This window comes from Podarcis cretensis, assembly GCF_951804945.1.
Source record: "Podarcis cretensis genome assembly, chromosome: 3".
Taxonomy (NCBI): Eukaryota; Metazoa; Chordata; class Lepidosauria; order Squamata; family Lacertidae; genus Podarcis; species Podarcis cretensis.
The window spans coordinates 391,878-417,167 of record NC_137172.1 but is presented as its reverse complement, the minus strand read 5'-3'; the positions used below and the strand labels follow the sequence as shown (position 1 = coordinate 417,167).

General features: G+C 44.7%; 1 protein-coding gene across 1 annotated transcript; it reads left to right on the top strand.

Annotated features, from left to right (window-relative positions):
* The first annotated feature begins 264 nt into the window (after positions 1-264).
* Positions 265-19,076, top strand: LOC307211720 (uncharacterized protein). The gene is made up of 5 exons (XM_079968626.1): positions 265-943; positions 1,139-1,220; positions 1,762-1,844; positions 3,316-3,442; positions 15,547-19,076. The coding sequence occupies exons 1-5, from the start codon at positions 536-538 to the stop codon at positions 17,130-17,132; spliced, it is 2,286 nt and encodes a 761-aa protein (XP_079824752.1). The 5' UTR covers positions 265-535; the 3' UTR covers positions 17,133-19,076.
* Positions 19,077-25,290: the final 6,214 nt, after the last annotated feature.

Sequence of the window (25,290 nt, the reverse complement as noted above, 5' to 3'; positions counted from 1 at the left end):
CCTCAGAGCTCTAGATGAAGGCTCTGAGCTTACATCCCCAAGCTCCTGTATTTTTGGTTTTTATGGAAGCCGCCCAAAGTGGCTGGGGAGGCCCAGCCAGATGGGCGGGGTATAAATAATAAATTATTATTATTATTAATTATTATTACTCCTTCAGTACCTTGGATGCAGCTCAGCAGGTCCTGGAGATCTGAATTCACTTGAAGAAGCCAGGCGTTCAGTTACTCCCTCTTTTCCGATGAGGCAATTCTGCATGGTCACTTTCCTTAGACCAGGGCTAGAGACATACTTCTCTTTCTTCTTCCTTTTTTCCCTGTTAATGAAGGTTCAGAGTCGGGGCTGTGGTGCAGTCCAGCCCTGGCTCCTAGCAGGACTCATCCACGCTTGCTCAGGAAACATTTCTCTTCTCCTGACCAAGTATCAGTCTGATAACAGACCAATATGTTTGCTTTGTAGGCTTTGCTGGTACCTCTAAATCGGACCATAAGAACTTGGCAGAAAGCGAAAGGATTCCTTCCGATCTCTTGGAGGCTTCATGAGAGCCCAGATGGATGAGCAAGACTCGGCTGGCCCTGAAGCAGGAGGAGGCCCTGCCCTCCAAACTGGGAGCAGTGGGAGATTATGGGAAAACTCAGTGCAGAAGATCCCGGGTGAGGAGGACACCCTTTGCTCAGAGGTGCAGAGCCAGCAGTTGACGCAGTCCGGCTCTCAGGAGGCCAAAGGACCCCGAGAGGCTTGCGGCCGACTCCACCACCTCGACTGTCGGTGGCTGAAGCCAGAAAGTCATACCAAAGCTCAGATGCTGGACCTGGTGATCTTGGAGCAGTTCCTGGCTGTCCTTCCGCTGGAGATGGAGAGCTGGGTGAGGGAATGCGGAGCAGAGACCAGTTCCCAGGCTGTAGCCCTGGCCGAAGGTTTCCTCCTGAGTCAGGCAGAGCAGCAGGTGAGAGAGACTTTCCTCTGGAAACTCCCAAGGGGCTCCAAGCAAGACAGGGCGCCTTCCAAGATGCTCTCCTAACGGCTGGCCCTCTTTGGAGAAGCAAGGGATGAGATCTGCTCCCCTAAAGTGTTTGCTCTGATCATTCCTTTTCTAATCCTTCTCCCCATTCTCTGTTTTAAATCCTTGCTACTCTTTCAGGGAAAGGATCTCTTTGCGGAATTGGGCCTGGAGTCCTGTGAGGCAGAAAAGACTCTGTTGGACGCCAGAGGGAGGCCACTGGGTAAGGAGGAACTCGTCTTTCTTCTCATTCTGGGGATCTTGAAACTAATCTTTGGGTTCTGTGCATCATTAGGGGGGGAGGCACTTGGGGCCAAGAGCCCAAAGGGGGGGAAGATATATTTTGAAGAACAAAAATTTGAAATGGGTACAATGTCAAAATGCACTCAACAAGCAAGACCTTTTCCATGGCACATCTATGGCACTTATCTCTAAGTGCTGAACCTCTGGTTACAGGTCGGTAGCCGTGTTGGTCTGCCGTAGGCGAAACAATATTAAAAAATTCCTTCCTGTAGCACCTTAGAGACCAGTTTCTTATTGGTATGAGCTTTCGTCTGCATGCACGCTTCTTTAGATACACTGAACCAGACTTCTGAAAGAGACTTCTGTTTCAGTGTATCTGAAGAAGTGTACATGCACACGAAAGCTCATACCAATAGCAAACTTAGTTGGTCTCTAAGGTGCTACTAGAAGGAATTTTTTTATGCTGAACCTCTGAGAGACGCAGGAGCTGATGGCTTCCCTTTGACTTTTGTCTCTGGCAGGTGACCGAAGGATGCCCCCCAGACCTGCTCATCCATCTTTTCATGAGAACGGAGGAGAAGCAGCAGCTGTGGAAACAGATCTGGTATGGGGAAAGAGCTGTGTGGGGAAAGAGTCAGAGGAGTGGGGCAGCCAGGGAGCCTCTGGGCTGGAAAGAATTTCTCCTCCTCTTGGCTCTCTCAAAGCCTCTGTCCCAAACAAAGATGGACAATGCCATTCAAGAAAGTTTATGTGCTGACAGGAATGAACAGCCATCTCTCCTTACCTGGGCTTCGGAATGTCACTATTTTTATGATTTATCAGTAGCTGCAGCTATATTTCTATACAGCGGTGCCCCACAAGACGAACGTCTCGCAAGACGGAAAACCCGCTAGACGAAAGGGTTTTCCGTTTTGGAGGCGCTTCGCAAAACGAATTTCCTTATGGGCTTGCTTCGCAAGACGAAATGTCTTGCGAGTTCCTGCGGGTTTTTCCCCTTTTTCCCCCCTTTTCCTAAGCCGCTAAGCCGCTTATCAGCTGATCCGCTAAAAGCCGCTAAACCACTAATAGCGCTAATCCGCTAAGCTGTCAATGGGCTTGCTTCGCAAGACGAAAAAACCGCTAGACGAAGAGCCTCACGGAACGGATTAATTTCGTCTTGCGAGGCACCACTGTATTGATCTAATCAGGCTTCTAAGCAGTTGAGAAGCTTCCAAGAAGTTGAGAAGCCATAACAAACCGTGGCCGGGATTCACCTCAGCAGCCCCATCAGCTGCACAAAGGGAATCCCCCTCCTCCCCCTCTCTGTGCCCCCATGAGCCCCTTGAAGTTGGCTGTAGGGCAGAGGGAGGGTCCCATCGCCCCCCAAGCAGCACACAGCAGGAGTAGAGAAGGGAGCGTTCTGTCTGGAAGACAGGAATACTTCCACAGACAGAACGATTTGAAGAACACCAGGCGGAGGTCCACCCATTCACACAAAGATTAATACCCATCATTAGAATGCACAGTAAAATAATTCAATTGAAATGCTAAAATAGGCATCCAGACCTAAAAGGTGCAGCAAAATAATCCCATTAAAATAACACAACAAGGAACGGGCAGAAAAAACAACTGAGCAATGTATAAAACAAAAAATTCCTTCCAGTAGCACCTTAAAGACCAACTAAGTTAGTTCTAGGTATGAGCTTTCGTGTGCATGCACACTTCTTCAGATACACTGAAACAGAACTTTCCAGACCCTTCTATATAGTGAGAAGGTGGGGAGGGGTATTACTCAGAAGAGTGGTGGGATTGGGTGATTGGCAGATAGCTGTGATGAGCCAGTTGACGACTCTTAACGACTGCAATAGGTCTTACAGGAAAAAGCAAGGGGTGAGAAGTTCAGGTATCTGAAGAAGTGTGCATGCACACGAAAGCTCATACCTAGAACTAACTTAGTTGGTCTTTAAGGTGCTACTGGAAGGAATTTTTTGTTTTGACTATGGCAGACCAACACGGCTACCTATCTGTAACTGAGCAATGTATAGTGGATAACCTTTATGCTGTCTCAGAAGAGGACCTTTTCCCTTTTCCTTCAGGGTCCTCTGTGCTTTGAAGATGTCGCTGTGTATTTCACAGAGGAGGAGTGGGCGTTGCTGGATCCTGACCAGAGAGCTCTGCATAAGGAAGTCATGGAGGAGAATCGTGCGACTGTGGACTCTCTCAGTAAGGCTTCCTGCTGGACCATAATCTCTTATTTTTTCTTTTTCTTTTTTTTAATATATATTTTATTAAGTTTTGAAAAAGAGAACAAACATAAGAAAAAGCAAAGACAAATGCACAAAAACACCAAACTATACAATACATTAGAAAAAAGAAAAAACAGTTTAAAAAACAAACCCATAAAAAGACAAAAAAGAAAAAAGAGCACAAAAAAAATCCCTCTATTTTAATCCGCAACTTTGATTAACTTATTTTCTTGACTTCCTCTCATCTCCCTTTTTTGTATTCCTGTTAAAAATTAATTCAGCAAATTCTTGTCCAATTTATTTGTCTAATTATCCGTCCAATCTTATTTTAAACCTCATCGCTGGAACCCTTTCTGTTCATTTCAATACCATTAACATTCAAAAATTTTACAATGTTTCTGTAAATAAATTTTAAATTTCTTCCAATCTTCTTCCACCAACTCTTCTCCCTGGTCTCGGATTCTGCCAGTCATCTCCGCCATCTCCATATATTCCATTACTTGCATCTGCCAATCTTCCAGAGTGGGTACATCTTGTGTCTTCCAGTGCTTTGCAATGAGTATTCTTGCTGCTGCTGTTGCATACATAAAGAAAGTTCTATCCTTCTTTAGCACCGATTGGCCGACTATGCCCAGGAGGAAGGCTTCTGGTTTCTTGGGGAAAGTGTAATTAAGTACCTTTTTTAATTCATTATATATCATCTCCCAGAATGCCTTGATCCTTGGGCACGTCCACCAAAGGTGAAAGAATGTACCTTCAATTTCTTTACATTTCCAACATTTGTTATCGGGCAAATGATAGATTTTTGCAAGCTTGACTGGGGTCATGTACCACCTATACATCATTTTCATAATATTCTCTCTTAGGGCATTACATGCCGTAAATCTGATCCCGGTGGTCCACAACTTCTCCCAGTCAGCAAACATAATGTTATATCCTACATCCTGTGCCCATTTTATCATTGCAGATTTTACCGTCTCTTCCTCAGTATTCCATTTCAACAGCAAATGATACATTCTTGATAATATCTTAGCATTGGATTCTAACAATTCTGTCTCTAACTTTGATTTTTCCACCTGGAAGCCCACTTTTTTATCCTGGTTATAAGCCTCTCTTATTTGAAAATAATGTAGCCAGTCTCGCACCTTATCTTTAAGCTTCTCATAACTCTGCAATTTCAATTTGTCACCTTCCTCTTCCAAAATTTCCCAATACTTTGGCCATTTAGTCTCCATATTAAGTTTTTTCAAAGCTTTCGCTTAAATAGGTAAGAGCCACCTTGGGGTTTTACTTTCCAAAAAATCTTTATATCTCGACCATACATTAAACAATGCTTTCCTGACAATATGGTTTTTAAAAGCCTTATGTACTTTAACCTTACCGTACCACAAATATGCATGCCATCCAAATGCATTATCGTAACCTTCAAGATCTAAGATGTCTGTGTTCTCAAGAAGTAGCCATTCCTTCAACCAGCAAAAGGCTGCTGATTCATAGTAAAGTTTCAAATTTGGCAGGGCAAATCCCCCTCTATCTTTAGTATCCGTAAGTATCTTAAGTTTTATTCTGGGCTTTTTGCCCTGCCAGACAAATCTAGAAATATCTCTTTGCCACCTCTTGAAACAATCCAGCTTATCAATAATTTGCAAAGATTGAAACAAAAACAGCATTCTCGGCAATACATCCATCTTAATAACAGCAATTCGACCTAGCAAGGAAAGCTTCAAGTTTGTCCAAATTTCCAGATCTTCTTTCACTTCTGACCAGCATTTTTCATAATTGTCTTTAAATAAATTAACATTCTTAGAAGTCATATTCACCCCCAGGTATTTTACCTTCTTTACCAATGTTAAATCTGTCTCCTTCTGAAACCTTTCTCTCTCAATCGGGGTCAGATTTTTCCCCAAAACCTTAGTTTTTGTCTTGTTTAACTTAAATCCTGCCACTTGACCAAAATCCTGGATTAGTTCTAGTGCCCTCTTAGTGCTAGCTATTGGCTCCTGTAATGTCAAAACAAGGTCATCTGCAAAAGCTTTAAGTTTGTAATGTTTAACTCCGACCTGAATACCCTGTATCAAGTGGTCCCTTCTTATCATGTTTAGCAAAACTTCCAGGACTGAAATAAAAAGTAATGGGGAAATTGGGCAGCCTTGTCGTGTCCCTTTCTCAATCCTAAACATTATTAACTATCAGTTTAGCCTTTTGCTCAGAGTAAATCGCACCTATACCATTTTCAAAGTTTTGTCCTACCCCCATCCCCTGAAGATTTTTCTTCATAAAACTCCAAGAAATATTGTCAAAGGCTTTCTCCGCATCTACAAATATCAAAACTGCTTCTGTATTGATATTCACTTGTAACTTTTCCAAAATTTTAATTATATTCCTCATATTATCAGATAAGTGTCTACCAGGGAGAAAGCCGGCCTGATCTTTATGTATCATTTCAGCTAATACTTTTTTCAATCATTTAGCCAAAATATCTGCAAAAATTTTGTAATCCACATTTAAAAGGGATATGGGACGGTAGTTCTTAAGTTGCGTCTTCTCAGTCTCATTTTTCGGTATAAGTGTGATGTATGCTTCTTGCCACGACTCTGGCGCTTTTTTCCCCTCCATAATTTCGTTGCAAACCTCCCTTAGTGGTTGAATTAAATAGTCTTTCAGGGTTCTATAATATTTGGAGGTTAGTCCATCAGGCCCTGGAGATTTGCCCAGTTGCATATTCTGAATGGCACCTTCCACCTCTTGTTCTGTTATTTTATAGTTCAAAAGCAATTTATTTTCTTGAGAAATTTTTTGTAGTCCATTAATTTTCAAAAATTGGTCAATTTCAATCTCATTCTGTGGCCCTTGTGTGTAGAGTTGTTTGAAATATCTCTGGAAACAATTTCTTATCTCCTGTGGATTCTGTATGTTCTTTCCATCAACTTCAAGGTTAGAGTTACAGATAGGTAGCCGTGTTGGTCTGCCATAGTCAAAACAATTTTTTTTTCCTTCCAGTAGCACCTTAAAGACCAACTAAGTTAGTTCTTGGTATGAGCTTTCGTGTGCATGCACACTTCTTCAGATACACTGAAACAGAAGTTTCCAGACCCTTCTATATAGTGAGAAGGTGGGGAGGGGTATTACTCAGAAGAGTGGTGGGAATGGGTGATTGGCAGATAGCTGTGATGAGCCTGTTGACGACTCTTAACGACTGCAATAGGTCTTACAGGAAAAAGCAAGCGGTGAGAAGGTGAAAAATGGCTTTGTCATGTATAATGAGATAAGAATCCAAGGTCTTTGTTCAGACCAGGTGTCTCCATGGTTTTAAGTTTGGTGATAAGTTGCAATTCAGCAGCTTCTCTTTCCAGTCTATTTCTGAAATTCCTTTGTAGTAAAACAGCTACTTTGAGATCTTGTATAGAATGTCCTGGGAGATTGAAGTGTTCTCCTACTGGTTTCTCTGTCTTGTGATTCCTGATGTCCGATTTATGTCCGTTTATTCTTTGGCGTAAGGTCTGGCCTGTTTGTCCAATATAGAGAGCTGAAGGACACTGTTGGCATTTGATGGCATACACAATGTTAAACGATGAGCAATTAAATAGTCCCGAGATGGTATGTGTGATGTTGTTGGGGCCAGTAATGGTGTTGTCCAGGTGTATGTGGCAACAAAGTTGGCATCTGGGTTTATTGCAGGCTCTGGTGCCAGTGTCCATGTTAGGTCTGGTTGTAGTATTATTGTGGGTTAGGAGTTGTTTAAGATTGGGTGGCTGTCTGTAGGCAATGAAAGGTCTTCCTCCCAGAGCTTGAGAAAGAGAACTTTTATTTGTCCAGGAGAGGTTGTAGATCTCTGATGATGCGTTGTACTGTTTTAACTTGGGAGCTGTATGTGATGACTAGAGGTGTTCTGTTATTTTCTTTTTTGGGTCTGTCTTGCAGCAAGTTCTCTCTGGGTATCAGTCTGGCTCTGTTGATCTGTTGTCTAACTTCATCTGCCAATTTGTCCTTACCCACAACAACTTCAAATTCGGTGATGACCTGTTCCTTCAGATCAGCGGCACAGCAATGGGCACCCGCATGGCCCCACAGTATGCCAACATCTTCATGGCAGATTTAGAACAACGTTTCCTACCCACTCAAACCTCTCTTGTACCTGCGATACGTTGACGATATTTTTATCATCTGGACACATGGTCAACAGACCCTGGACACCTTCCACCAGAAATTCAATGATTTTCACCCCACAATCAACCTAACAATGAATCAATCTATGCAAGAAATACATTTTTTGGACACTACTATAAAAATACAGGATGGGCGCATAGACACCACCTTATACCGTAAACCAACTGACCGACAAACATATCTACATGCCTCTAGCTACCATCCCAAACATACCAAACAGTCCATTGTATATAGCCAGGCACTACGTTACAGCCGCATCTGTTCCAATTCTACAGACAGAGACTCTCACCTAAGAGATCTACAGCAAACCTTCTTAGAACTAAAATACCCAGCAGATGAAGTTAGACAACAGATCAACAGAGCCAGACTGATACCCAGAGAGAACTTGCTGCAAGACAGACCCAAAAAAGAAAATAACAGAATACCTCTAGTCATCACATACAGCTCCCAAGTTAAAACAGTACAATGCATCATCAGAGATCTACAACCTCTCCTGGACAATGACAGTTCTCTTTCTCAAGCTCTGGGAGGAAGACCTTTCATTGCCTACAGACAGCCACCCAATCTTAAACAACTCCTAACCCACAATAATACTACTACCAGACTTAACACGGACACTGGCACCAGAGCCTGCAATAAACCCAGATGCCAACTTTGTTGCCACATACACCCGGACAACACCATTACTGGCCCCAACAACATCACACATACCATCTCGGGACTATTTAATTGCTCATCGTCTAACATTGTGTATGCCATCAAATGCCAACAGTGTCCTTCAGCTCTCTATATTGGACAAACAGGCCAGACCTTACGCCAAAGAATAAACGGACATAAATCTGACATCAGGAATCACAAGACAGAGAAACCAGTAGGAGAACACTTCAATCTCCCAGGACATTCTATACAAGATCTCAAAGTAGCTGTTTTACTACAAAGGAATTTCAGAAATAGACTGGAAAGAGAAGCTGCTGAATTGCAACTTATCACCAAACTTAAAACCATGGAGACACCTGGTCTGAACAAAGACCTTGGATTCTTATCTCGTTATACATGACAAAGCCATTTTTCACCTTCTCACCCCTTGCTTTTTCCTGTAAGACCTATTGCAGTCGTTAAGAGTCGTCAACAGGCTCATCACAGCTATCTGCCAATCACCCATTCCCACCACTCTTCTGAGTAATACCCCTCCCCACCTTCTCACTATATAGAAGGGTCTGGAAACTTCTGTTTCAGTGTATCTGAAGAAGTGTGCATGCACACGAAAGCTCATACCAAGAACTAACTTAGTTGGTCTTTAAGGTGCTACTGGAAGGAAAAAAAATTTGTTTCAAGGTTAGAAACAGTGTTTAATTTTTGTCTCTTCTTCAGCTGCCACGCTAGCAACTTCCCACATTTATTCGCTGAATCAAAAGTCTTTTGTCTCATCTGTTTAATTTTCCATTCTATCTCTTGATTTATCATTTTCATATATTGTACTTGATGTAACTTAATTTCTCTTAAGATCTCTTGCGACTTCGGTTTAGATCTAAGTTTCCTCTCTCCTTCTCTTATTTTCCCCAAGATCTTTTCTTTTTTCTCCTCTTGAGTTCTCTTTTTTATTGCATTTTGCTGAATCAGAAATCCTCTCATTACGGCTTTGCTAGCGTCCCAAATTACTCTTTTTTCCACAGAAATCTTCAAATTTATCTCAAAATAGTCTCTCATAATTTTTTGGGCCTTTTTAATAATTTCCTGATCTCTAAACAAGGTGTCATTCATCCTCCATCTGAAGGAGCCAGTCGATGTTACTTTCATTTCCATTTTCACAGGGTTATGGTCGGAGCAAGTCTTTGGGCAGATTTCCACTTTTCAAATCTTGGGAGCCAGTCCTATGGTAATCCAGATTTGGTCAATTCTTGTCCAGGTCTTTTGGGCTTCAGAAAAGAAAGTTCCCTCTCTGCCTAGGGGGTTCTTAGTTCTCCAAGTGTCAATCAAGTCCATATTGTCTGTCATTTCAAAAAAAGTTTTCGGTAGTCTTCCATCTTTAGTTACCACTTGTCTTTCTGATTTGTCCATATTTGTCGAAACCACTCCATTCATATCTCCGAGCATGATGATATTGTAATCCATAAAGTCCAACAGTGTCTCATGCAGTTTCTTAAAAAATTCTGATTTCCCCTCATTTGGTACGTATATTCCTACAATCAAAAAATTCTCTCCTTGAAATTGTATCTCAATTGCCACAAATCTTCCTTGATCATCTTTAAAAACAAATTTGGGTAATAGGCTTTCTTTTGCATAAATCACGACTCCTCTCTTTTTAACTTTATCTGATGAAATAAATTCTTGACCTAATCTTTTGTTAATTAAAACTTTTCTATGTGTTCTGGTCACGTAAGTTTCTTGCAAACAAATCAAGTCCAATTTCTCCTTTTTCAGCAAATGGAAAATTTTCTTCCTCTTATCAGGGGAGTTCAGCCCTCTAATGTTCCAACTTAATACCTGCAGAGACATTGTGTAGTTATTCTGTTCCTCCAACTGCTCCCAGTAGTTGTTCTTGGTCTGTTGGTGGTCTCGCTTTCTCTAGTTTATCCGGTCCCAGTTGTAACTTTACTGTGTCCAAAGCTCCTGGCTTTGATATCTTCGGTTCTCCTTCCTCTGACTCTTTTCGTAGATGTTCCTCGTGGTCTTTCAAAAATCTCTCTTTATCTTCCTCCGATCTTATTCTCACCTTTTTCCCTTTATAGGTAAAGGACAAACCCTGGGGGAACTCCCACCTGAAAATGATACTATTTCTTCTTAACAAATACACCAAATCTCCGTATTTGGCCCTGAGGTCCAAAAGATGTTTTGGGATATCTTTAAAAATCTCAATCCTGGAGTCCTCTATCTCCAGTGATTTCTTGTAGTGCAGGCTCAATATTTTATCTCTCTCTTCCTTAGATCTGAGTGTAATCAAACAATCTCTTGCTCTGTTCTTTCTTCCTTTACCACCTTTGCCAAATCTAAAGGCCGTCACTATCTTAAAATCTTTGTCTTGGTCCAGGCCCCAGAATTCTTCAAATTCCTGTGTCAAAAATTCACTCAAATTGTCTTCTTCCAATTCTGGGACCGCTCTAATCCTTAGGTTGGCCTGTTTATCTCTGAGTTCAAATAAGGACAATTGCGTCTTGTGGTCTTCTAGTTGTCTATTGATTGGCTGAATCTTTCCCTCTACTTCCAATACCTTTTCTTTAGCGTCCTCTGCAATCCTTCTTGTCAATTTAGATTCCTGCAGCAACCTGTCAATGGCCTGTGTGTTAGAACTGATGGTTGTAGTATTTAAGTCAATTTTAGCTGACAATTTTTCCAATGCTTCAAAGATTTTATCTAATGATGCATTAAGTGTCTCATCAGAGCCCCCACCTTTTGCCCCAGATTGGCCACTTTCTTCCTTTTCTATAGCTGGAGGGGCTACAATTGATTGTCTTCGCTGCTGCAGCCTAGTTTTTACTCTTAGAGGTTTTTCCTGGGGTTTTTCCTGAGGTTGAAGTTGATCCATTACTTTATCTCCCTCAAGGTCACTCTCACAGTCAGATTCTTTGTTATGGGAAAAGTTTCCTAGCCAGCTGCAATGGAAAAACCCCAGTTATTACACAGTCCTCCTCTAGGGGAGCTTGGCAACAATGTTCACTTTAAAATGGATTGCTTCTATATACAATAATATCCTTCAGTCAAAGGCAACAGTTGCAAAGAGAGTCTCTCAAAATTTCCAATTCAAAAACAGAGTAACCATATAATGTAGCAATAAATGGTGCAGGGCTTTCCTTACTGTTTCTGGCAGCCCAATAGCAGGGGTTGAGCAGTGGTCTTAATTTCCTCCCTTTTTTTCTTTTAAATAACTTTAAGGGGGGTTCTTTCAACAGGCGTTGAAATTAAGCTCCTTATATCTCCACTTTTCCCGGTTCTTAGCTTCCAAAGTCTTTGCTTTGATCCTATTTACAAAATCGGAAGACGGACTTCCCTTTTGCGCCTTCCCGCTTCAGAGCCAAATTCAAGTTCTTGTGCCGATCAAAGGAGGCAAATCCTTTGATCCCCCGTTTTTATCAAGTTCTTACTCACGGGTTGTAGTTTAAAGCCAAATTTTCAAAGGAAGAAAGGTCAGTGCTCTCCGGCATCAGCTGTGCAGCTTCACTCCGCAGAAGTAGCGATTAACTCTCAGCACCGCGTCACACACCCCATCCTGTTCCGGGGCTTTTTTCCGAGCCCCTTCTCAAAGCGGGGGGAGCACAAAGGTGCCCGCCGAGTCCCACGGTCACAGGCTTTACCCGCCTGCGGTTTTTGGAAGGGTCCCCACTTCGCTGTAGCGGGTAGACCCGATTTCTGCGGAGCTTCCCCTTCTTACTCAGAAGGAGTCCACCATTGCCGATGGCGCCGCCTCCGGAAGTCCCTAATCTCTTTTCTTCCTCCACATTTGCCTTTTAAAACCATGATCAGGCTGCTCTCAGCTGCCCTTGCCTTTTTAAATGTAGCTTCATCGTGGGGACAGAAGATGAACCTGCTTCTATCAGGTTTATTAGTTTTTGCTTCTGTAAATTATTGGTTTACCAAAGAGATGACTGAACTTGCAAATGGTTCCCAGCCAACAAAATGGCTGGGGCATGTTCCACAGGGGGGGATGCACTGGGACAACCGATCTCAGTGATCACGGGTAGGAGGAGGAGTTACGCTAAGACCAGACCATGTCATTACAGAGGAGGCAGGTTTAGTCATTGTCCGAGGACTATCCCTGCCTCCAGGTCTGGTCCTGACCGGATGGATACTAGAATCAGCAAGGGATACCCACATGACCTGAAGGTGCTGCTGTGCAATGCCAGGTCAATGATTCATAAGACCACTGCCATCCATGACTTGATCATGGATGGAGGACTTGACCTGGCATGTGTAACAGAGACTTGGTTGGATGAAGCAGATGGGCCTGTCCTTGCCGCCGCTTGTCCACCAGGTTTCTCTTACGCACAGCAACCCAGGTCATGTGGGCGGGGAGGGGGGGTTGCAGTGATTTTTAGGAAGTCATTAGTTTGCACCGGACGTCCTATTGGGAAGACCCAGTTTTCCGAGTGCATGTTCTGGAAGCTGGGCAATAGGGGCAGTACAGGATTCCTGTTGGTGTACCGACCTCCCCGCTGCACTAAGGATTCCCTGCCTGAGCTGCTTCAGGTCGTGGCGGATGTTCTCCTGGAGACACCTAGCTTGGTCGTCCTAGGGGATTTTAACATCCATGCCGACACGACCTTACAAGGGGCCGCTCGGGACTTCGTGGAAAGCATGGCCTCCATGGGGCTGTCCCTGAATAAGTCTGGCCCAACTCATAGCCGCGGACATGCCTTAGACCTGGTGTTCACCTCTATGGATGTTGGTGATCTGACACTAAGTAAAAGCGAAACGCAAGAAGTGCCATGGTCAGATCACTTCCTGGTGCAACTGGACTTCTCTGCGACCCATCCCCTCTGCAGGGAGGTGGGACCAATTCAGATGGTCCACCCCCGCCACTTAATGGATCCAAATGGTTTCCAGAGAGTGGTAGGGGATGCTTTGTCCCATGTTGATGGCCTTTCAGCTAATTCCCTGGTGGCCCGCTGGAATGTGGAGTTAACCAGGGCTATTGACTGTTTGGCTCCGAAGCGCCCTCTCTGATTGCATGGAGCCCGGACAGCCCCGTGGTTTTCCACAGATCTGAGGGCAATGAAACAATCGTTGAGACGGCTAGAGCGCCGGTGGCAGATAACTCATTCTGAATCTGACCAGACACAGGTTAGAGCTCAACGTCAAGCCTACCAAGTGGCGATAGCGACAGCGAAGAAGACTTTCTTCGCCACCTCTATTGCATCTGCAGAAAACAGCAGCAGGAGACTTTTTCAGGTGATTCACAATTTAGCGGAACCACCTGCAACATCAGGGCCCAGTACGGGCCACATGATCTCCTGCAATGATTTTGCAAAGTTTTTTGCAGATAAAATCGCTCAGATTCGGGAAGAGGTAGACGCCACCGTGGGAGCAGGGCTGGGGCGGGAGAGTGCTAGAGTTCTGTCTAGTCAAGTTGAGTGGGATCAATTCCAATCTGTTACCTCCGAGGATGTGGAGAGGCTGCTTGGACGAGTGAAGCCAACCACCTATCTCCTGGATCCTTGCCCATCCTGGCTTATAAAAGCTAGCCGGGAAGGACTGGGCGATGGGCTTCGTGGGGTGGTGAATGCTTCCCTCTGTGAGGGAGCCTTCCCAGACCCGCTGAAAGAGGCGGTTATTAAACCGCTTCTTAAAAAACCATCTTTAGATGCGGCCACGATGGCCAATTATCGCCGAGTCTCAAATCTTCCATTCTTGGGCAAGGTGATTGAGCGAGCGGTTGCTGAACAACTCCAGGCACGCCTGGAAGAAGCAGACCATTTGGATCCCTTCCAGTCGGGATTCAGGCCTCATCATGGGACTGAAACTGCCTTGGTCGCACTGGTTGATGATCTCCGGCAGGCTAGGGACAAAGGTGAGAGCTCTTTCCTAGTTCTGCTGGATCTCTCAGCAGCGTTTGATACAATCGACCATAACATCCTTCTGGACCGTCTTGAGGGGTTGGGAGCTGGGGGCACTGTCATACGGTGGTTCCGCTCCTTCCTCCTGGGCCGTGTTCAGAAAGTGGTGGTGGGGGATGAGTGTTCAGACCCCTGGGCTCTCACTTGTGGGGTGCCTCAGGGTTTCGTCCTCTCCCCCATGCTTTTCAACATCTACATGAAGCCGCTGGGAGAGATCATCAGGGGGTTTGGGCTGGGTGTTCATCAGTATGCGGATGAGACCCAGCTCTACCTCTCTTTCAAATCAGAACCAGTGAAGGCGGTGAAGGTCCTGTGTGAGTGTCTGGAGGCGGTTGGAGATTGGATGGCAGCTAACAGATTGAGGCTGAATCCTGACAAGACAGAAGTACTGTTTCTGGGGGACAGGAGGCGGGCAGGTGTGGAGGATTCCCTGGTCCTGAATGGGGTAACTGTGCCCCTGAAGGACCAGGTGTGCAGCTTGGGAGTCATTTTCGACTCACAGCTGTCCATGGAGGCACAGGTCAAATCTGTGTCCAGGGCAGCTGTCTACCAGCTCCATCTGGTACGCAGGCTGAGAACCTATCTGCCCGCGGACTGCCTCGCCAGAGTGGTGCATGCTCTGGTTATCTCCCGCTTAGACTACTGCAATGCGCTCTACGTGGGGCTACCTTTGAAGGTGACCCAGAAACTACAACTAATCCAGAACGCGGCAGCTAGACTGGTGACTGGGAGCAGTGTTGGTGCTGACCTTTCAAGCCCTAAATGGCCTTGGTCCTGTGTACCTGAAGGAGCGTCTCCACCCCCATCGTTCTGCCCGGATACTGAGGTCCAGCACTGAGGGCCTTCTGGCAGTTCCCTCACTGCGATAAGCCAAGTTACAGGGAACCAGGCAGAGGGCCTTCTCGGTGGTGGCGCCCGCCCTGTGGAACGCCCTCCCACCAGATGTTAAAGAGAACAACAACTACCAGACATCTGAAGGCAGCCCTGTTTAGGGAAGCTTCTAATGTTTGATGTATTATGGTATTTCAATATTTTTTGGGAAGCCGCCCAGAGTGGCTGGGGAAGCCCAGCCAGATGGGTGGGGTATAAATAATAAATTATTATTATTATTATTATTATTATTATTATTATTATTATTACATTAAGCCAAACAAAATCCATCCTGAAAAGTGCCAGGCCTTTTGAATCTCAGGTTTCCATCAATATGTCTCTCTCTTAATGCCTGTCAAAAAAGGCATTCATTAACCCTGTAGTAAAACCTCAAATCTAACTCCCTTATTTGTCTATCACAAGTGTTTATTAGCATTGTTTAATAAGTTGGGGCTCCATTTCTTCCTGAGACTCTAATCTTCTCTCATTTTTGCAGGTGCTGATGGATTGGACAAATTACACACAGTGGGGAAGTTGTATGAATATTTGGAGTTTGGAGAGAGCATCAATCGCAGCTTCTATTCCACTTCCTATGAAATAAATCCCATTGGAAAGAATCACTATCAGTGCTTGGAATGTCAAAAGACTTTTAGTCGGAAGGGTAATCTCACTTCCCATCAAAGAAAGCACAGCGGGGAAAAACCCCATCAATGCTTGGAATGTGGAAAAAGCTTCAGTGTGAGGGCTACACTCACTTCCCATCAAAGAATTCATACAGGCGAGAAACCATATCAGTGCTTGGAATGTGGGAAGAGCTTCAGTCAAAGGACCCATCTCACTCGCCATCAAAGAATTCATACAGGCGAGAAACCATATCAATGCCTCGAATGTCGAAAGAGCTTCAGTCAGAGGTCCGATCTCATTTCCCATCAGAAAATTCATACAGCGGAGAAACCATATCAGTGCTTGGAATGTGGAAAAAGCTTCTCTCAGAGGGCTAAGCTCACTTACCATCACAGAATTCATACAGGGGAGAAACCATATCAGTGCTTGGAATGTGGAAAGAGCTTCTGTCAGAGGTCCTATCTCATTTCCCATCAGAAAATTCACACAGGGGAGAAACCATATCAGTGCTTGGAATGTGGAAAGAGCTACAATCACATCTCCAAACTTACTTGCCATCAAAGAACTCACAGCGGGGAGAAACCGTATCAGTGTTTGCAATGTGGAAAGAGTTTTACCCATAAGGAAAGTCTCACTTGCCATCAAAGAATTCATACAGGGGAGAAACCCTATAAGTGCTTGGAATGCGGAAAGAGCTTCCATAGGAGCTTCAATCTCACTTCCCATCTAAGAACACATAGCGGGGAGAAACCCCATCCGTGCTTGGAATGTGGAAAGAGCTTCAGTGTGAGGGCTCACCTCATGGCCCATCAAGTAATTCATACAGGGGAGAAACCCTATAAGTGCATGGAATGCGGAAAGAGCTATGCCTGGATGTTTAATCTCACTTACCATAAAAAAATTCATACAGGGGGGAAACCATATGAGTGCTTGGAATGTGGTCAAGGCTTCAGTGAGAGGGCTAAGCTGGTAGCCCATCGAAGTATTCATGCAGGAGAGAAACCCCATCAGTGCTTAGAATGTGCGAAGAGCTTCACTCGCAAGCATAGTCTCACTTCCCATCAAAGAATTCATACAGGGGAGAAACCCTATAAGTGCATGGAATGTGGAAAGAGCTTCAGGCAGAAAGCTCAGCTCATATGCCATCAAAGAATTCATACAGGGGAGAAACCATATCAGTGCATGGAATGTGGAAAGAACTTCAGACAGAGGGCCCAACTCACTTCCCATGTAAGTATTCATGAGAGGAAGAATCCACATCAATGCTTGGAATGTGGAAATAGCTTCAATAGGAGGTCTCATCTCACCTGCCATCAAAGAACTCACAGCGGGGAGAAACCATATCAGTGCTTGGAATGTGGAGAGATTCATCTGGAAGATAAGTCTCACTTCCCATCAGACAATTCATACAGGAGAGAAACCATATCAATGCTTGGAATGTGGAAAGAGATTCAGTAGGAAAGGAAGTCTCCCTTCCCATCAAAGAATTCATACAGGGGAGAAACCATATCAGTGCTTGGAATGTGGAAAGAGCTTCTTTCAGAGGTCAAACCTCAAGGCCCATCAGAGAATTCATGCAGGGGAGAACCCATACAAATGCGTGGAATGTGGGAAGTGCTTTAGTAGGAAGGAACATCTCACTTCCCATCAAAGAATTCACCGTGAGGAGAGACCATATCAGTGCTTAGAATGTGGAAAGAGCTTCAAATGGAAGAAACTTCTCACTTTCCATCAAAGAACTCACAGCAAGGAGAATCATAGTATTTGAATATGGCCATCACATCTCTTAATCTCCTCTTTTCTAGGCAAAATATGCCCAACTCCCTCAAACTGTTTTGTGTCCAGTATTTTCCTTTCTCTTCCCCGGCTCCGACCTTCAACAGGAAGGACTGGTGGTGAAGAGACCACCTGTGCCCCACATCTCTTCAGCTTCCTCCCAGAGCCTCACAGTCCCTTGATATACATTGTCCGTGTTAGTATTATTTGTACCCACATGAATCAGAAGGAAGGAGTAGTGGTCAGTTGGCTTTAAAAGACATGGCAACTTCTCTGTCACATTGTGAATCTTTGCATACCGTCTGGGACATCCTATTTTCTCCACACACTACTTCTTCTGCCCCCCTCAGTAGGGAGTCACCTATCACCACCACGTCTCGTTCTCTGGGGAGTGGCAGGAATTGTCTGATATGCTGTACCTTCCAAAACCTCCTTGGAGTATTCTATGGTCTACAAGTGCTGTTCTTGAGTTCTTGTCTGTTGGAGTTGCCTAGTTCATTTCCTTGGAAGATAGCAAGTGGGTTATCAGCATACTCATCCATGATCAGTAGCCGTGGATCTGAAGGAGTTAGGTCAAGAATGAAAAAGGACTCCTCTAATAATACTAATACTAATAATACTAATAATGACAATTTATTATTTTTACCCTGCCCATCTGGCTAGGTTTCCCCAGCCACTCTGAGCAACTTCCAACAAAAGAGTAAAAATACATTATAACATCAATCATTAAAAACTTCCCTAAACAGGGAAGTCCATCCTCTTGTCTCTTCCACCTCTGGGGGGTGGCAGAAATCATTCTGTGCTCTGCACCTTTCACAGCCACCTTGGTGTATTCTGAGGTCGGCAACTGCTGTCCTAGCTCCTCTGGTCCAGAACTGGTGTCCAAGGTGAGAGCTTGGAAGCCATTCTGCAGCTCCAGTGACAAAGCGTGGTTCATGACTGTCCTGCTTCTGTGTTTCACATTCCTCCAGGGGTTGGTCTTTTGCAGTGGGCGATCTTCCTCCAGCCTGGGGCCACCCCATCTGTGTTGCTGTTGCATCACAGTCAACTCAGCTCTATCAAGAAACTCGGCATGTTGTCCTGTAGCTCAAAGCATGGCTAGGAGGGCCTCAAGTTTCTGTACCTTCTCTTCCAGCAAGACAACCAGTTTGCACTTGCTGCAGGTATACAACTGTATGTTCTCCGGCAGAAAGATAAGCATGGCACATGTGTTGCAGGTCACTGCAGCAGCTCCCTCGCCCTGCATGTCTCTTGGTCCTATGCATGCCATGGGACAATACTCTGGGCCTCCCCATTAAATGCCCTCGCAAATGCCTATGTTTGTGAGCTCTGTTTGTGAGCTCCCAGAAGCTGCAATAAGCTAAGTTTGCTGCTGGTTGCTAACACCTTCCTCTGCTCACTTCCTCGTTCAGCCTGGCTTCCTCTCAGGAGCCACACCCTCAGGCCTGCAACCAACCAAGCCTCTAGCACAGTGGTTTGCAATTAGCTAATTAGCCCCTAAAAAGCAACGGATTTTAGATATGCTATAAAAAAATACCATAAAATTTGTGATATCACCACAAATTGCCTATCCCCAGACAGTAGGAAAAACCTGTCTCCATTGCTGCACTACAACTGATTTTTTTTTTTTAAGCAATTGTGTCTCTAACTTGAAAATGTTCTATATGCAGAAGGCTTTTTATATGAGAGAGCATTCCTTGCTCGTAATCTGCGATGGTAGAACTTAACAAAACTTTGCAGCATATGGATCTTCTAACTGAGGGATCTTGCACCTTCAAGACATAGGTGAAGGCTTCGCCAGGGCTTGATAAAGTATTGGTGAAAACAGCCGGAATTTTGTAATGATTTGATGATGATGATGATGATGATGCGTCCTCCTGTGCCGAAGTTTCACCCCTGACTTTAATTAGTTAAATACAGTTTTATTTGGTGAGAGGTTTTTATTCTTGCTGATTACCCAATAGGAGCAACCAACTTTTTAACTTATTAGGATTCTGCCCTACATCTTTTTCCTCCCACCCCAAAATGCAGCCACATAATTTCCCAAAGATAACAAGGAAGCAACATCCACGCAGGCTGCCTTTTGCACTAAATAGGAATGGGTTATTGATTGATACATTGCCCAGGACTGGTATGAGGGGCAGAATGCAATGGCGGCTTCACTTGGAGGTATATAGCAAACAAAAGCACCGCCACTCTTGGCTTGTCCTGGAGGCCGAGGGACTCAGGAGCGGCAGCAGTTTCACCAGTGATCTACCGCTGAGTAGCTCACTGTGTGGAGCTGGACCATGTATCTTGGCTGCTTGTTCTTTCCCTAAGGCGGGAAGAAGCAGCCAGTATAAATTCCAGTCATCATGATATATCAGCATACACCGGTATTTAGCTGCTGATATATCATGATGTTGAAAAGAAAGTATCGCTCAGCCCTAACACTAAACTAAATCATCAGATGGTGAGCTATTCTGCTAATCATCGTCGCTATTTGCATAGCTATTTTGCCTGTTGGACTTCCAAGATGAGACATGAATCCCAAACACATCAGGCAAGATTCACTGCAAACCCTGCCTACAAGCAGTGGGAGAGTCCTCTAAACTTTAAAATCTTTGAATAAGAATAAGAATAAGAATAATAAATTTTATTTGTACCCCGCCCTCCCCGGCCAGAGCCGGGCTCAGAGCAGCTATCATCATATAAATAACACAGCATACATAAAAGCAGGCATCAATTAATTAAAATACATCTTAAAATTAATTCAGAAAAATTAAAATCTGGACAAATGTCAGTTGACAGGTTAAGATTGAGAGCAGTTAATACTTGCCAGGACCAACTGTTTTCACATATAAGGACCTGTGAACAGGCTGGGAGGCTTCCTTCGTGCTTGTTCTTATACAAAGGAAAATAGGGCAGACTGCAAACCCTAACCCTAACCCTAACCCTAACTGGACTTGCTGTTATTCCCTTGGCTCTGTGTTTTATTTATTTATTTATTTATTTATTTTTTAATAATAATTTTTATTCGTTTTTCAAACAGATAACAAAAGTAACACAAAACAACACAATTTCCAACTCATCGTTTCATACCCTTCTTTCTTTTGACTTCCCCATACCTCCCCATCCCTGCATCCTTGTTTAATGGTTCTTTAGCAACCCTTAGGTCCATTATCTTAATTCCCTTTTCATAAAAGTTTCTTTATTTTTTTTTTGGTTACTGCTGCAATTTCTTTACCTCTTACCCCCTGACATCTTAACATTCATCAATTTTACAATTGTTCTTAAGATATATTTTAAATTTCTTCCAGTCCTCTTCCACTGTCTCTTTCCCCTGGTCGCGGATTCTGCCCGTCATCTCAGCCAGTCCCATAAAGTCAATCACCTTTGTTTGCCATTCTTCCAGAGTAGGTAGTTCTTGCGTCTTCCAATACTTTGCCAGTAGAATTCTTGCTGCTGTTGTAGCGTACATAAAAAAAATTCTATCCTTCCTTAACACCACTTGGCCAACCATGCCCAAAAGGAAAGCCTCTGGTTTCTTAGGAAAAGTCCACTTAAGGACCTTCTTAATTTCATTATAGATCATTTCCCAGAAAGCTTTAACCTTTGGGCAGGTCCACCAAAGATGGTAGAAGGTACCTTCAGTCTCATTACATTTCCAACACTTATTATTAGGCAAATGGTAAATTTTTGCAAGCTTGACTGGGGTCATGTACCACCGATAGATCATTTTCATAATATTTTCTTTTAAAGCATTACATGCAGTAAATTTAATACCGGTGGTCCATAACTGTTCCCAGTCAGCAAACATAGTATCATGTCCAATATCTTGTGCCCATTTAATCATTGCTGATTTCACCGTTTCATCCTGTGTATTCCATTTCAACAGCAAGTTATACATTTTTGATAAGTTCTTAGTATTGGATTCCAACAGTTCTGTTTCTAATTTTGACTTCTCTTTCTGAAATCCTATTTTCCTGTCTTGTTTAAATGTCTCATTTATCTGATGGTAATGCAACCAATCTCGAACCTTAGGCTTTAGTTTCTCATAACTCTGCAGTTTCACCCTTTCACCATCATATTCTAAAATGGCTCTGTGTTTTATTTAAAGGTGTTCCCTCTGCTGGGTATCAGCCAAGTGGTGTAGAAGTAAATCCTTGCCACAATTCACTGGAAAGATAAATCTGCGACTCCCTTGGAATAATAGGTAGAAGATAGGACTACTCTTGCAATATATGAACAGATTGCTTTTAGACGTAGATTGTGTACGGACAAGTAGAATGATGTTTGGAATGCATTGCTATAAAGCACAGTGAATTGGTCATAGTTTTATACTATTACAATAATCAGACTACTTATATATTGCAAAGTGTCAGTTTCAAGCAGTTTGCTTTGTTTTGTTTTGACCTTTCTCTGACTTTTTCCACTTCATTTCTCTTCCAAAAATGTTCAATAAAATATAAATATTAAAAAGAGAGAAGTTGGATGGTGTATTTCTTTCTGGTTTTTTACCCTGTGGGGAGATCCATAAAAGAAAAAAATGTCACCCATTTATTTCTGATTGTGCAAAATTGTCCAAATGTGGGCATGGAAGGCTTTTCTTGCCATTTATTTACATGGAAGCAAAACCTTTATTTAATTTCTTTCCTTTCTGGGGCTGTTGCTAAAAAAGTGAGTCATCAAAGGTGGTAACAAGAATATGGAGAATATATATATATACCGTATATATGGGATGCGGTGGCGCTGTGGGTTAAACCACAGAGCCGATCAGAAGGTCGGCAGTTCGAATCCCCGCAACGGGGTGAGCTCCCGTTGCTCGGTCCCTGCTCCTGCCAACCTAGCAGTTCGAAAGCACGGCAAAGTGCAAGTAGATAAATAGGTACCGCTCTAGCGGGAAGGTAAACGGCGTTTCCATGTGCTGCTCTGGTTTGCCAGAAGCAGGTTAGTCATGCTGGTCATATGACCCGGAAGCTGCACACTGGCTCCCTCGGCCAATAAAGCGAGATGAGCGCCGCAACCCCAGAGTCGGCCACGACTGGACCTAACGGTCAGGGGTCCCTATATATATATATATATTCCAAACTAAAACATTAATCTAGAGAGGAATAGAATGGAAACGGAATTAAAAGAGAGAAAGAGGAGTAAGAGACGGAGAGACTTTAGAAGGTAAGGATATTAGGATATATTTGTGGTGCTGCTGTGGTCGCTTAACAAGCCAGGCTACCTGGGGTGAGCATACCATAGACAGGGAGCCAGCACAGAAAAGGCTGGTTCTCATCTTGTCACCCTCTGAACCAGTGGCGTAGCGTGGGTTGTCAGCACCCGGGGCAAGGCAAGTAATTTGCACCCCCTAGAGTGAGTGAGCCAGGTAGGGGCAGAGAGCTGTGAGTGCAAGTGCCCCCCCCAGATGTTGCGCCCGGTGCAGCTGGCCCCCCCTGCACCCACCACGCTACGCCACTGCTCTGATCCTCTCGGGGAGAGGGGACATAGGGAAGGGCCTCGGGTGATCCTAGTGTTGGGAAATGAAATTGTCAGGGAGGCAGATTCTGAGTTCCAACAGATGCTGGGGAAATCAAAGCCCCCCAGGACTACTATCTCTCTCCTTTTTTATGTTTGGTCATCTGCTCTCGGAAGGCATCACCCAAGTCTTCAGTCTGGCTTGACGCTCTATGACAGACCCCCACCGTAAGGTCACTGTGGTTTCTCTCTCAACCATTTTTGCCCATATACTCTCAATCTGATTTTCAGGCTCCAGGTCATGGATTTCTTCACAAGTGTACACATCCTTTATATATAATGCTACTCCTCCTCCCTTCCTGTTTGGTCTGTTCCTTTTGAACAGGTTATACACCTCAATTCCCACATTCCAGTCATGAGTCTCATCCCACCAGGTTCCAGTAAGGCTTATAACAGGGGTCAGCAACCTTTTTCAGCCATGGGCCGGTCCACCGTCCCTCAAACCATGTGGGGGGCCAGACTATATTTTGGAAACAAGAAAAAAAAAAGACCAAATTCCTATGCCCCGCAAATAACTCAGAGATGCATTTTAAATAAAAGGACACATTCTACTCATGTAAAAATACGCCGATTCCCAGACGGTCTGCAGACTGGATTGAGAAGGCGATTGGGCTGCATCTGGCCCCCGGGCCTTAGGTTGCCTACCCCTGGCCTATAAGGTCAAATTTGCCATCCTGTCTCAAGAGCTCTGCTTTCCCATTCTCTGAGACAGGCATGTGGACATGCAAATCAGGCAGACTTTCATCTTGGTATTGGCAGTTAGCATCAGATTCTCCCAGACTCTCTTGGATCACTCCCTATTGAATTTTACATGGAAATTCAGAACAATCCTGTATTCTACAAAACAGGAGTCCCGAGCAGGCGGCGTCTTCCGGGATGAGAGCCGCCCTTGCCCTGCTTCTTGCCCTTGTTAACGGAGAAATCTTAGGGCTCCCTTGGACAAAAAAACAAGGACACCAGCCAGGAATCCCAGAGCAAAACAGCAGCCAGTAGGCTTGGTCTTGATTGAAGACTGTCACCACAGGACTCCCACCTGCCACCAGGTGGAACAAGATGGGAGCCCCGAACAAAAGAGCCCCCAAACTTTTATTAGCTGCTCATCCCCATGTTACACGCCCCCCCCCAAACTACATCACTCATACTTCATGAAAGGGGAGGTCTGGTGGCAGGAATCTGAGCATCCTGGACCCTGCCCCATGGTTCCCCTTGCCCTCCACCAAACACCCATCAAGTGGAACAAAAGAGACATTTACATTTCCCTGTTTCCCAGCCAAGTTCATCCCACCCTTTTGTCTTCACCTGGGTTTGTTATTTCTGGAATGGCTACCTGTCTGGCACTCAGGAATCAGGATGCCAGGGATTATCCCTCAGGCAGAGGGGCTGCTGAGGAGCTGAGCTCACATGTCTATGGGAATTTCTGAAGTTTTCCCTGTGAGCCAGTACATAGGTACATTTATCGAAGAATTCTTACATTTGGTATTCTACAGCAGAGGCCCTTTGAAGAGATAGGAAGAAACTGTGGTGAAGTGTTTTGTGGGGACAAATCACAAAAGTCACAAAAGTGATTGTGCTGACTTTGGTAGTGGGCTGCATGTGCAGGAGATCTGCTGGAGGGCAACCCCCCCCCCCGCAAGCATCCCGGGGCGGGCAGGGGGCTCCTCTGGCCCTTCTGGGCTCCCTGCTTCGGGCCCAGCCTTTTCCTCCCCCCAAAGGAGACCGAGGGACCAGCTGGGCGCGCCAAGGGTTAAGAGCAGCTGCGCCCCATTCCTAGAGAGGACAGGACAGGAAGGAAGGGGGCGGGTCTTCCGGAGTCCCTCCTCCGGTGAGTCTCCTCTCCCCTCGGGGCGCCTCGGGGTCCCCGGGATGCCGGGCGGGGCTCGCTCAAAGAGGGACCCCCCATTCAGGGGGCAGGAGGAGGCGAGGGGAGGCTCTTCATCGCCCTGCGGGGGCTTCCCTGCTTGGCCCTCCGGAGGGGTCAGGGTCAGGGTCATCTTGCACCACTCGAAGAAGAAGAAGAAGAAGAAGAATTTCTTTATTCCTCCCCCGCCCATCTGGCTGGGTTTCCCCAGCCACTCTGGGCGGCTTCCATAAAATATTTTAAAAGCAATAAAACATCAGACATTAAAAACTTCCCTCCAGATGCAAGCGACGCCTCAGCTGCCTTTCAGGTGGAAGTAACCCCCCCCCCCCCCATTCAGACATGATTTGCACAAAAGGGGCAGAGATCTGGGCAGCCCGGGGCCAGTACAGGATGTGGGCTCTTGGTTCATGAATGGGTCTAAACCAAAGCAGGAACAAAGGGGAAAGAGACAGAAGTGAGTGAGATCAGTCCCCG